This window comes from Primulina tabacum, chromosome 17 (assembly GCF_025594145.1).
Source record: "Primulina tabacum isolate GXHZ01 chromosome 17, ASM2559414v2, whole genome shotgun sequence".
Classification (NCBI taxonomy): domain Eukaryota; kingdom Viridiplantae; phylum Streptophyta; class Magnoliopsida; order Lamiales; family Gesneriaceae; genus Primulina; species Primulina tabacum.
This window is the reverse complement of record NC_134566.1, coordinates 34,504,485-34,519,129: the sequence shown is the minus strand read 5'-3', so window position 1 is coordinate 34,519,129 and position 14,645 is coordinate 34,504,485. Positions and strand designations below refer to the sequence as shown.

Sequence of the window (14,645 nt, the reverse complement as noted above, 5' to 3'; positions counted from 1 at the left end):
TTTGAAAATTTGAATTTTAAGCGCTAATGCTTAAAAATTCGAATACAGAATTAAACTTAGAGAGAAATGAAAAGAAGAGAAAATTATGCGTTGAATGCAAATGAATGGAATCTTATTTATAGAAGATGAAAAGTCTTGAATCAAAAGACATGCATGTCACGCCCCGAAACCGAGACGTGTCATCAGCGTTGTTTAACAATTTAAAATCGTATAACAACAAGCCACGTAGTACATCAAATAACCAAAAGCCAGTCTATTACATAAATCAATAATCGTCTTTACAATGCGGTTGAAACGAAATGCGGAAGCGTAAAACACAATAATATAACTAAAAGACAGAATAACGAGACCGGTCTTGAATCAGATCACCATCCCCAAAAGTATTCTTGTTCTTTATCTTCGATTTGTTCTTCGTTCTTTTCTGGGGTGTGAATGTAAGGGGTGAGTACTTGGGAAATACTCAGTAAATGGGGCCGATCGGGCGTAACAAATATCAAGGTGATAATTATACGAATATATTATCATAATTTCGATGGAATACATTATCATAATTTCAATAGTAACCATGTTGAATCGAATATAAACAAAGTACAAACATAGCACTGAAAATCATCTCATTTTTCATGGTTACCTGATCAGTCCCCTATATGTTACTCCTCTAAGGGGCGAGGCCAAAAGAACGGTTATTATATCCCACCGCATCAGGGCCTTAAACAAAACATATCAAACATCAAAATTTCCTTGTAATTTCTAATTCGAATCATTACAGTGCATTTCAAATATTTCAAACATAATTTCAAATATTATAACTAATATCCAACAACAAATTGTTCAAGAATGTTCATAACAAATATGAACGAATATATCATGCCGATCGAATTTCAAGAAACATACATAACGTCTTTTTAAGCAAATGTGGACATACTTACAAAGAACAAGCATGTCGATATATATATATCAAGTAGTACACTTATGAAATGCAAGTGTACATAAAAGTATAGCAAAAACCCACTTACCTGATGATAATCTTCAAAGATTTGAGGGAAAGACAACTAAAATTCGGACACGAAAGCTGCTGGACTGCGTCGAACCGGACAAGAATTCGGCTGATGCGGTGCTTCGAAAATAGCTGCTAGGGAGCTCGAAAGTATGGCTATTTTTCTGCTGAAATTTTCAGAATGTTTGTGAATGTTTTGTGCCTTCTTTTTGGTCATCATGCATGGTATTTATAGGCTCATGGAGGGGAGATGAAAAAGCTCTCATTCAAGGCCATTACATCCATGTTTATGGCCTTCTTGATGGCTTTAAACACCATTAACATGTTGTTATGGCTCTTCAAATTCCTCCTTGAATTCATGACTTGAATGTGGTTTAAAGGCTTGGCTTGTGTGGTTATTTTCAGGTCACAACAATGCATCTTCATAAAATGATGCACCATTTCACTAATAAAATGACACATTGTTTCGGCCAAATCATGGCACCTCTTCAATGTTTTGGCCAATCAATTGATTCAATCTTTTCACTCGATAAAATTCGAATTCAATTAATTTTTCATTCACCTTAATTGGTAATCGAAAAATAATATTTCGACATGTAGCTCGTTCGAATTATTTTATCGATTCTAAACGAATACAAAACTCATTTTTTTTAACAACATCAATATTTTTTGACATCACGTTGATATTATCTCATGTTATATCAAGAACTAATTTAGACTCAAAACTCAAAATAGACAGAGTAATTTTCATTTGAGAACACAGCTCAAACCCCAAATGAGAAAACCCTAGCTAACCATAAAACCCATGTCGATGAGAAATGTAGCCTTGCATATTTCTATCTATATACTAGCGGAGTGGTGTCATTGGTGGGCTGGATTTGTTTGGAGAAATGTTGGGCTGGGTTGGGCTTTGTTAAGCACGCGAGGAAAAATTAAGTCTATCAAGTCGATCACGTGATCTTCTTTGGTTTTTTTGGTATTCTTTTTTTTTTTTGTTTCTGTAAATGGTCAGAATTTATGGTTAATTAATTAAATTAATTGTTTTTATTCTTTTTTTTGTTCTTTTTCGACGGAATACTGACGTGAGTAAATCGATGTCCGACATGGCCATTCCGACGTATAAAATACAGTTATAATGTCGAATTTTAGAGAAAAAGACCAAAAACTACAATAATTTAGAGGAGGGATTTGTATAATGTTTTCAATAAATGTGCGACGTGAAGTTGATGGCTGAGTTTGCGTGGGTTTACAGGCGAAAAGATTCAAACACTGCACATGTTTGCATTTATGTCTAATCCTGCATTCATGCATGTATGTACGTATGATCATCCATGTTATGTATGGAAGAGATTTATGAGCTGGCATTTCCAGAAACCTTTTTTTTTGTTCTTTAAAAAATTTAAGTTTATAGCATGAGCGCGAAAAAAACATTTCTAATTTTTACCACAGAATAGGTTAAATTATGAAATTTTTACATTTACCTCTCTTATAGTTATTTGTGAGAGTAAAAATGATAAAAAGAAAATATTTTATTAATAGTTGAAATAATTTAAATGTTAAAACTAAAAATTATAGCTTTTCTACTTTTACGCGAACTTAATGCAGTCAAAAATCTGTTAGATCATTTTTCTCGCTTTTGTGAGATATTAAAAGTCTCACATCAGTTGGATTAACTCTATGAAAATTGAATATATGGATTTGAAAATCCCTCACTGAACTAGTTTTTTGAGTTGAGTTATGTTCAAGTCTCAATCTCAATATGTTATCAGACCCATGTTTGATTATGGCTCAGGTTCATCATTATGTGTTAGATTGTCCTATAGACCGTCCGACAATGTCTTGTTACTTCACGCTCCAAATGTTTATTTCTGACCGTGATGGAGTGTTTTAGATATCTCACATCGGTTAGATTAAATCTTTGAGAATTATATCTACGAATTTGGACAATCATATCTCTTTGAACTAACATTTAAGCTTGAGTTGGTACAAATCTCAATCTTAATAACTAATCATAGTTTTTTTTTTAACGTTCCACGATTAATCACGTTATAAAAGGTCCTACGTGGGATGATGGAATTTTTATTTCATTATTTCGTCTACTAGTTATGGTTATTTTTTATATAAAAAAAATAAGTTTTTTAGTTTGTGAAGAACTAATAAACAAATGTATATATGTACAAGAGTTTAAATGTTTTTTTTAAAAAAATTAAAAATAGAAGTAGGTATTATTTGAAATACTTAAATACAAATTATATTGTCGAGTGAATTGATTGGAAAGTAAATTACTATCTATATTTAGTTAATGGCGCACATGCAAACAATTATATGGAACCAATTAATTTCAAAATTATAATTTTTATGTCGCAACTCGCAAGCTTCTTGACCTAATGTCACATGTTGTCCCAACTTGGAACATGTCTCGAGTATGAGGTTTGAGACCCTGAAATTCCAGCAGCAGCAGCAGCAACTAGAAGATTTCAGTAGAAGCTATCAATTACAGCAGCAACTCATATTTCAGAAGATGGTATTTTTCAGCAGACAAAATCCAGCAGCAGAAGAGTTCAGTAGCGAGATTCCAGCAGATAGCTACTGGTTCTGCTCAGGACTGGTAACTGAAGCATTTAACATGGAATAAAGGCTATTAATGGCAGATTATGGTCATTAGTTGAAAGGCTAACAGTCAGATTTTGGCCTATAAATAGCACCATCAATCCCTGAAATTGATGTTACCAAAACCTTGAGTTATCACTTGAAATTAGAGCTAAGAGAGTGCATATTTCGAAGCTGTAAAATCCAGTACGAGGCAACTTGATTCCAGAAGACTGCAACCGAAATCCTTCAAGAAAAATACTGTAAGCGGGCTTATGTATAAATATCTTGAAACCCGTTTGATGATTTCTGTTTTAAAGCAAAGTATATTCTTGATTTCTGATATCTGATTTTGAAGCACTGAAACCTAGTGAACTAATGGTAGAAATATATATTCTGAACATTACTGATTACTGATTACTGGCCTCACCTTTTAGAGGAGAGAACATATAGGAGACTGATATCAGTTTAGCCATGAAATTCACGAACATGCTCAGTGCTTACTTGTTAAATTCTGATTACTGAATATCGAATACTGATTTCCGATTACTGATTTCTGAATACTGATTTCTGTTCTGAAATAAAGAGTTTCTGTATATTATTCGTATTACTGTTTTTGTTAAAAATGGTTTTGAAAACTGGGAGTTATTCCCGCCCCCGCTTACTGAGTGACAATCATATCACTCACCCACCAAATTCATCTCAGATAAGAACGAGGAAGAGTTGTTAGAATAAGAGGAGCAACTTCAGTTTTGGGGCTGGTGATGAAGATCGTTGTTCGTAGTTCTGATTTATATTTTATATTCCGCTGTATCTGTTCAGACATCTTATTTTCTGGTTTTACATTTTCGATGTAAAACATTTGTATCAGACAACGATTATTATGAATAAAAGACTGGTTTCTGAATTTTGTACTTTTGAGGCTTGTTATTTTCGAATGTAAATTTGAGAGCAACGCCGGTGTCAACCAACTCCCGTCCCGGGGCGTGACATGAGGCCTTCCCTCCCCAAATATATAAAAGAAAATAATTAAATTTTTTCTAATGTTTTGATAAATATAGATCACTAGATTAAAATATATATATCTTTCTAATAATAAATAGATAGATTGGTCTATATTAAATAAAGTGTGGCGGAAGTTATTTGCCCTCGAATTTATGTTAATACAAAATATATACATAAAATCGAGTACATGCAACATAAATTAATGTGCAAATAACATCGGTAGTAAAGTATGTGTAAATAGTAAAACTATAATTTAAAAACATTATAATAAGAAAATAATTTTCGCATATAAACATGTAAAGAAATAGAACCACATGACCTTATTTTTATTTTTATTTTTATTTTATTATCATTTCTGCTTATACGATCATCCAAAGATGCACAAAATACCAAGCCAGTAAAGAGTACTGTTTAACTTCAAGTACTTCATTTGGAACGTTAAAGAATGAAACACGGATAAATAATTTAGTCTATCTCATTTGGAAGATGATTTCACGGATCTTTAATTGTGATATGGGTTGATTATCTTCGTATTTATAATAAAAAGTAATATTCTTTCGTAACTCAAATAGAAAATTCGTCTCACAACATTGATGTACGAGACTTTCTCACAAAAGATATTGTAAATAATTAATGTACAACATGTGAGATCAAGAATAAAACTAGAAAGTGATTAACAAGTCGTGACATGAATCGTAATTTCTCCACTTCTAACCACAAAAAATGAACAAAAAAGGTTAATTTCACGGGCAAATTTTTTTAAAAAAAAATTCAGTAGAAATTAATCGAATGCTGATTAAATTATACCTTCATGTGCATCGAAATCGAAGTTACTCAAATATTCCTTAGCTTGATCATCTAACAGCCAATCCTCCAGCACTGCGAAGCCATCCGGGTCGGGTTTACTACCGGAAACGGATCTCGAAAGTCCAGAGCTTGAAGATTGATCATAAGCCTGACCGAATCCAAACAAGGATTCAAATGCTTCAGACAAATCAATCCCACTTTTGCTTTCAATTCCAGGAGTGAGGATCTGATCATCACTCGATGCCACATCGCATTTCGACGAATTCGGAGTACTAGAAGAGTACTTGGATTGAATCTCCTCGAATTTCGGTGTCTTTTTGACCCAATCTTTGAGCAATCTGGCGATGTTTTCAGTGCTTGATGCAAAAGAAAATGCCTGGCCTGGAGAAGAATGGTTAGCATTATTCTCAAATGACAATGCATCCTGAAGGGCCTTCTTAGCTGTGTTTATATCAGCTTGTAGCCTCCTTTCCCACTGCCCTCTCGAGATGGAATGCGGATTTTTCGGCGAAAATTCGACGAGGGTAGACTGATCTACCGATCCGATTCCGAGCTTCTTGAGTTTCTTCTTTAAATGAGTGTTCCAGTAGTTTTTGATGTCATTGTCTGTTCTTTCCGGGAGATAAGAAGCTATGGCAGCCCATCTGCACACACAGAACATGGTTGCTATTTCAATATATTAAATACATAAAGTTTTAATTAATTCTTAGAGTCGATATAATGAATGTAGCATACTTGTTGCCCAAAAGGGCTTGAAGCCGAATAATCATCTTTTCTTCATCATCAGTGAAGCTGCCTCTCTTGATCCCTGGCCGGAGATAGTTGGTCCACCTTAGCCTGCAACTCTTGCTACATCTCTTCAACCCTGCAAAGACAAATCTTTTCAGTGAATCGATCCTCTAATTAACCACTAATATTACGAGCAGATTAATCTTCTCCCAGAAATGGTAAAGCATTTCTATTCTCGCTGCAAGAAAATTAACAGAAACTGAAAATATAACCTGTTTTACTGGGAACAGCCCTCCAATTTCCGGGGCCATTTTCTTGAACAAAAGATACCAACATGATGTCTTCTTCAGGAGTCCACGGCCCTCTCTTCACTCCCGTTTCATCACAGCAAGGCGGTCTCCCCATTTCCCCCCCGCCGCTACTAGCTAGTTTTGTCTGCTTTCTGAATCTTCTTCCTCTTTTATTTTTTTTGCCAACTTCCGCAGTGCTTTAAGAACAGAAAATGTTAGCACTTTAATTTTTTTTTCCCAATCTTTAAAATTTTACTTACTTATTTGAGACAGCTGAGACATTTGTGTTTTGGCTGTGTTTTGTTTTCATCCACATATATAGAAAGTAGGCCACATTGATGTGTTTTCTATATCATGACATGACCGTAAAATGTAAAAGGAGTCCTCGAGAGGGTCAAAGTAGGATTCATCTTCCTTCTTCTTTTTTTAAACTTTTTGTCACGAGAAAGAAAAAATATATATCGATGTTTATGTACACAATGAATAAAAAACGAGACTATATTTCAATAAAATTTTGATATTCGACTACACTAAATAAATACAGATTATTATCATCTTCCTTGTGTCACATTTTTATTGAGATATCTTTGTCTCGCTCTTGTTCTATCGTAGAATTTCCTCATTTAAAGATCTTATGCAATCTCGATCACCATTCCTGGATCCAAGTACTTACAGAATATTATTATTATCATCGTCGTCGTGTCTGTCATTATTTTGGAGAAAAAAAAAGAGGTAGGGCAAATGTTTGGGTTGATAATTATTTTGTAAGATAAAGACTTTAAGGTTAATTTTGTCCAAATAGATCAAATAAAGGAAGGAGGGAATACGTATCACAATGGGAATGGGGATTCTCTCATGTATGATGTATATCTAAAGTAGGTCTTTTGTGAGACAGTCTCACAAATCTTTATCTGTGAGACGAGTCAACCCTACCGATATTCACAATAAAAAGTAATATTTTTAGCATAAAAATTAATATTTTTCATGGATAACCCAAATAAGATATCTGTCTCACAAAATATGACTTGTGAGACTGGCTCACATAAGTTTTTGCTGTATATATATCAATCAAGGATTGAAGAATAAGGACCGGAAGACACATTTCATTTTCATCACATTTCTGCATTCTGATTAGAGAGGCGACACACGAAAATAAGACAATCTAAAACGTTTGTACATACATATATGTCTATAATACGTGTTGCTGCTTTATAATATACTTTAATTTTTCAACTAAAAATAAACATTTTCAATTATTTGGTTTATTTATTATATTTTTTTATATAAATTGACATGAAATATCTAAATAAAAATTTGACAGGAAATGCATTTACTCTAACATGGAGTATGTAAAGTCAGCTTTGTCCACTACCTCTTTTGCTGCTTCTGCAGAAGCCTCAATACCCAAAAACGTGTGGCATTCAATGTGAGTTTACCCCGCTGCCAAAATCATAAACCCTAATTTTTGTACCTTTTCTTTAATTATTTGCCCTAATTTTGCCTCCCTTGTTCGACCATTGAATTATTATCTACGTTTAGCATTCAAGTTTTGCATGCTTACTGCAATATCAGTATCCCATTCTATTTTAAATAGGAAGTAGTTTTCAATAATATAATTTTATTTTCTCCTTCCCCATGTACATTGTGAATTGTGCATCATCTTAAATATTAGGTTGACTAGTAAAATTTGATTATCTTCTACTCTAATTTTTTGTGTTTGATTATACAAAATATTTGATTATTGTAAGGTTTGGTCTTTTATTTAGCTGAGATTTTGTCGATTTCTTTGAAAATATATTTAGTTTTATTTTTCATCGGAGTGGTGACTGCATTTGACGTTCGATATTTTGCTTGTATGTTAGGTAAAACCGAAAACTGCGACTGATTAAATGTGTCATAAAAACCAAATTTATTGCATATACCAAATATTGACCAATCAAATGACCAAACGCCTATGAAAACCAAATTACGAGACCATTTTTGCTTCTTTTATGAAAATCCAATTATACGGTTAATTGTATGAAAAATTCCAAAAATCATGACAGGTTTTTGATGATTTGATTAATCAGAATATGGTTTTAACGTGAAATGTTTTTGTACATATTTTGTAGGAGAAAGTGTTTTTCGATTTACCAAAATACATATATGATGTTAACAGTATAATTCTAATAGTTTAAACCGTATAACAGTTCAAACACCATGCTTTAATTGTTCTACAAAACAGAAAACGATTATTATATACTAAACAATTTATTTTTCAATAATTGCATTTTTGCAATCAATAATAAGCAAATCAATGACATTGCCTCTTATACAAATTGTAAGACCGATAATTTGTCACTTTACCAAAATATATATCAATTGTTAGTATCATCGCTTAACACTAGGGCAAAAACTATAGTTGTTGGACAAGACGTAATTTTATTTTCTTATATTGTGACAGCGTAGAGTTCTATATTAAACTATAGGTGGACAGGATGGGTTGCACCGATATGAGTGCCAATGAGATGAGTTGTTAGGCTCGTGAAACCGATTAAGGTTTTGGGGTCGTGCCTCGTTGTTGTTGGTGTCTCAGTCTCTCAAGATCAGTCTTACCCTTACATTGCCGCTAGTGATGTCTCCAATCGAAACAATTTTACCCATTAAGATATATATGAAATCCATATTTTACGACTCACTTAGTCAACCAAATCAAACGATGCATCGTCGCAGCATGACGCACGAGAGCATTTCTCAGAAGGTCACTCAACCTAGTATTTCTCATATTTTCACACTTAACCCAACAATCCTCCAAAGAAGTATATAAATATGCTTATATTTGGGAAAATTTGAACACATGAAATCTCCATGATAGCAATTTTATTATTGAATAAGCGTTTTACCAAAAGATATAGTTGGTGGTAGCGCAGTAATTCTAATATTTTAAATCGTACAACAACTCAAATTTCACGTTTCGATTGATCTACAAAGTATTGATAATTATTACACCTCAACATATTTAATTCAAATTTTTCGAAATACTGATATGACGCAAGAAATTGTTGATATATTAGTAATTAATTTGTAAGTTATATATGAGTATGTATATATTTTAAAATGTTCAATAATATTTACTAAACGAGGAGTATATTATCTAATAGATTTGGACAAGTGAATGTTTTATTTATCTACTCAAAATAATAATAATAATAATAATAATAATAATAATAATAATAATAATAATAACTACTGAGGACCAAATCCACTTATTAATATCGCGTGCTAAGACGGAATATTATTAATAAACACTGTGTAATAATTGTGTCTGAATTGGTCCGCCAATTAATTGTCTGCACTTATTGCTTAATTATTGATGTAATATAATAAATACAAAGAGAGGAAGGGACCCGAACCCGATTAGTTTTGGTTCCGGATAATAGTTTTTAGAAACTAAGACGATTCCATTATAATATCGGATTTGAATCGACCTTATATCACCTTAATCCGTTTCGGATCGAATTAGATTATGCTGTTCCGGATCAACCCGATCCATTAACAATGACCAGTTATCACTACCTAATTTTAGAAAATATTAGGTTCCATTAACTTAAGCATACAATAATTGGTACACTTTCGAAGTTTCCTTTAATTAATATAAGATTTATACATGTTAATCGAATATATCATATTCTTTTGAAAACGATGAATATGTATAAGTACAAATAATATCTTAATTTACCCTCTTTTGCTCTAAAATATCGCTTAACGATTACTATGAAAAGTCAAAGCGCACTAAATCACAAGAACACGTATTCTGTCGTATTCATATACAACTCAATTAATGAAAAGTATTGTTTTTTATGCTAAAAATATTGTTTTTTATTTTTAATATAGATCAGATTGACTCATCTCGAGAAAATATTATGTAAAAAATGTCTCACAAAAAATCTTCTCTTATTTTTAAATTTCGAAAGATTGTATTCAGAGTAGATATCTTGTAAGACGGTCTCACGAATCTTTATCTGTTCAATCCTACCGATATTGACAATAAAAAATAATACTCTTAGCATAAAAAGTAATATTTTTTCATGGATAACCCAAATAAGATATATGTCTCATAAAATACGACCCGTGAGACCGTCTCATACAAGTTTTTGCTTGTAGTCAAAGACAGATAGATTAAGGGTTTTTTAAAAAATATTATAAATTAATAAAATAATTGTAAAAATGTGGCAAATTGTGGGGATTGATAAAACTATAACAATCCGGGACTTACTGTCCCGGATTCATATTTTTTATTTTTATTTTAAAAAAAAAGAAAGTGGGGGCACGGATTTAAAAAAAAAATAAAAGGGAGATCGGCGACGGTTAACCAAAAACCGTCGCTAGTGGCGACGGTTTAAGCAAAAACCGTCGCTAAGGTAAATCCGTGAAAAACTGTCACGGATTCTAATGCGGGTATTCGAAAATTGTTCCTCATATTCATTCTCGCAATTTATTTCTTTCATTCGATTTATATGTGCAAAATCCATCTTTTCTACTTCGATCATATATTAATATTATTTGTTGATTTTATCGTCCATTTCATTTGAAGAGATACGAAAATGTAATGGTTAATTTCGTTGATAATATTATAATTATATATTAAGAAGTTATTTTTGTTTATAATACTTGTCATTTATTTCAGATATTAGCATCGTCCGTTGATATTATTACAAGTTCCGTATAATTACGTCTGAGAAGATAATTTAATTAATTTTTTTAATATTTTGTTTGTATTATTTATATTATATTAATGTAATTATAATTTTGTTCACTAACATTATATGATTAACTATAATTTAGTTAAATAGTATATTTTTAATATTAATCGCGATATTAAAAATTAGTTTGATAAAATATTATATCTACAATAATTACAATAATTATATTTAATTTACTTGATATAATATTATATCTACAATAATTACAAAATTTAATTAATATACTTAATTTAATTACAATAATTATATTTACTTGATATAATATTATATCTATAATAATTACAATAATTACAATAGTTATATTTAATTTACGTGATATAATATTTTATCTACAACAATTACAATAATTATAATATTAATTGTTTTATTGGAATTAGAATATGTATATAAATTACGGACTTTATATTTACGTAAAATTTTATGTATACTATAGGTATAATTATAATATTAATTGTATTATAAATTACGGAGATTAAAATTACGTGAAATTTTAAAACTTATTCTCAATTGAATGAAAGAAATAAGTTGCGAAAATGAATATGATGAACAATTATTTTCGACGATGATGGAAATAATACCCGCATTTCTATTTAAAGAAAGAAAAAACACGACACAGCTTCCCTTAGCGACGGTTTTTGGTAAAACCGTCGTCAATAGCGACGGTGTTTGGTTACACCGTCGCCGATCTCCCTTTTATTTTTTTTTAAATTCATGTTCCACTTTCTTTTCCTTTTTTAAAAAAATAAAAATAAAAAATATGAATCCGGGATAGTAAGTCCCGGATTGTTATAGTTTTACAAATCTCCGCAATTTGCCACATTTTTTCAATTATTTTATTAATTTATAATATTTTTAAAAAAAACCCATAGATTAACAGGTCATACAAAAATTATTTCGGAAAAAACGAAGCATAAGATGTTGGGCCTAAGATACGGAGGCTTAAACTTGTTGGAGGTATTTAGAGCTCGTGGACCATAAACAATTCAAAGTACAAAAAGGCCTCTTGATGTGGAGGGCCCACAAAACCCATTAATTGTTATGGGTCTGGGCCACATTAAACCGGTGTTGGTGCGCCTTATTAAGATGGCTGTATTAATATGTGGGGTCGGTCTAAAAAATATAATTGCTATATTAATTTCTTCATTTAATTCATTTTAAACTTGAATTTCTCTTATTAATATTCTTTTACTTCCAGAAAAATTGATATTTCGCAAATGCCAAAATTTGAAAATCTCTTATTCACTCGCGCTTTTAAAATTTATAAACATCATGTCGTAGGCAATGAATATGCCATAAATATCGGGGGAAGCAAAGATAAGAACGGTTAAAAAAATTTGAGTTTCACTATTATTATGAACTATAATTTTGAATAAAGTTATACGCTTCAATTTTACACTATCAGAGCAAGGCTATCTGTTCTATTCTCAAATAGTTGTAAGATATTGCAATTACTGAGATAAAGATTGTTACGAAGTATTAACTGTTCTTGTAAGAGCGTGATCAAAACGTGATATTTGATTAAATTATAACGAGTATGTCTCTAGTGAGACGGTCTCACGAATATTTATCTGTAAGACGAGTCAATTCTATCAATATTCACAATAAAAAGTAATACTCTTAGCATTAAAAGGTAATACTTTTTCATGGACGACCCAAATAAAAGATTCGTCTAACAAAATACGACCCGTGAGACCGTCTCACACAAGTTTTTGACAACTATAACTTTTGATAAAAGACAAAAACTTGTGTGAGATGGTCTCACGGGTCGTATTTTGTGAGACGGATATCTTATTTGGGTTATCCACGAAAAAGTATTACTTTTTATGCTAATAATATTACTTGTTATTGTGAATATCCGTATTGTTGACGCGTCTCACAGATAAAGATTCATGAGACCGTCTCACAAGAGACCTCCTCTTGATAAAATATGTAAAATAATTTACTACAAGTGTGATAAAAAAAATTAAATTAAATTGGGAAAGAAGCTGACAATAGCTGCATGTCGATTTTTCCCCTCATTTTTAATCATAATTATACAATTTTTTTATAGCAAAACCAAATATTATAATTCAATACCAAATCAAGTGGAAAGTTTGAGATTGACAGAAATCTAAACTCGCATGTATAAGAAACCAATTTTCAATTAACAATTGCCCATAATATGGATTTAGGTACACCAAAGCGCGATATAATAATATTTCGTAATTGGTGACTAAAAGTTAATTAATAATTTAGGGTATGATAAAGATTAAATACTGAAAACATATAGTGTTGTTTTCTTGTAAAACATCATGAAATATATTTAAATAACTTTATACTAAATTATTAAGCATAAAAGGCTTAGAGCTTAAAATTTTGATCACGTCATAATATATTGTTTTTTAATGGTACAAAACCATGTATGTTAACAATTCTATGAGATGTTTTATATTTTAACAATTAAAATCTTCTCTCTAATGCACAAATTGTATCAACATTATTCGAATTTAACTCAAGAAAGTTATTTTCAATCTTATCTTAGCTAAGTTTAAATGATAGCATAAAAAACAAATCCAAAAAATGAATTGTTAGATCTTATAATTTTGGTGATTACAAACAATAACTTATTGTAATATATTAAGTTATCGTTCGATTCGTATTACAAGCATTCAACCGCTCCAGAAGAATTCTTTTAACCAGTCTCGCAATACTAAATTACTCAACCACCTCGTATGTATTAGTTTGTGTCAAACTACTCAATCGTTCTTTTTTTCCAATGATAATAAGGATGACAATGGGTCGAGTCTAAACCCGGTCCCGTATTAAACTCACCATGTTTAACCCGGCCTATCCGACGTACAAGGAGGTCCCGAGCGGGCCTCGGCTTTGGTCAAACCCGACCTGGACCTGGACTCGGACCCACTCCCGCCTTGCCAAAATATGCCTATATATCTAAAATATATATGTATAATTATATTTTTTGACTAAATAATTAATTAGTTATCTATTATTTTAGTTTATAAAATTTTTGGATGAATATTTTATTTTATTAAATGTTCATATGAAAATATATCATTACAATTTTTTTATCAATTAATTACACGGGTTCAACCCGAATTGGACCGGCCAATTTCACGGGACAGGTCTAAAGGAAGGCTGGGCGGGTCCCGAGTTTGACCAAACCCTCCCAACCCGGATCTTTTGTCATCCCTAAATGATATCTATGAACGGTCAAATCAACACATCTTATAAGAATCTTACCTATTTTTTTTCAGAAACTTTGGTAGAATGATCATACCCAAAAAACATAATATCATAATGTTTTGCACAAAAGTCTATGTATAGAGCAAGTTCTTTTATGATGTCAGTGGCCGTTTTCTACCGCATTTGGTAAATATCATTATACTCATTAAAAAAAAATACGATAAACCAAGAAAGAACGACAACAACATTACATTTGCATTAATGCTCATTTAATGAGCTCGGTTGAATGTTGAATGGAAAAAT

General features: G+C 31.4%; 1 protein-coding gene across 1 annotated transcript; it reads right to left on the bottom strand.

Annotated features, from left to right (window-relative positions):
- Positions 1-5,331: 5,331 nt before the first annotated feature.
- On the bottom strand, positions 5,332-6,695 carry LOC142531294 (myb-related protein 306-like). Its single transcript, XM_075637390.1, has 3 exons — positions 6,400-6,695; positions 6,134-6,263; positions 5,332-6,042 (listed from the first exon to the last, which is right to left on the bottom strand). Exons 1-3 carry the CDS (start codon positions 6,530-6,532, stop codon positions 5,388-5,390), a joined length of 918 nt encoding a protein of 305 aa, XP_075493505.1. The 5' UTR covers positions 6,533-6,695; the 3' UTR covers positions 5,332-5,387.
- Between the last annotated feature and the right edge of the window lie 7,950 nt (positions 6,696-14,645).

What these genes read in the sequence shown, in the direction of transcription:
- LOC142531294 (XM_075637390.1), bottom strand. Translation starts at nt 6,532, where the DNA reads ATGGGGAGACCGCCTTGCTGTGATGAAACGGGAGTGAAGAGAGGGCCG. An exon ending in GGCTGTTCCCAGTAAAACAG is followed by an intron (nt 6,264 to 6,399) that starts GTTATATTTTCA and finishes TTGTCTTTGCAG; the next exon opens with GGTTGAAGAGATGTAGCAAG. An exon ending in CAAGCCCTTTTGGGCAACAA is followed by an intron (nt 6,043 to 6,133) that starts GTATGCTACATT and finishes CTGTGTGTGCAG; the next exon opens with ATGGGCTGCCATAGCTTCTT.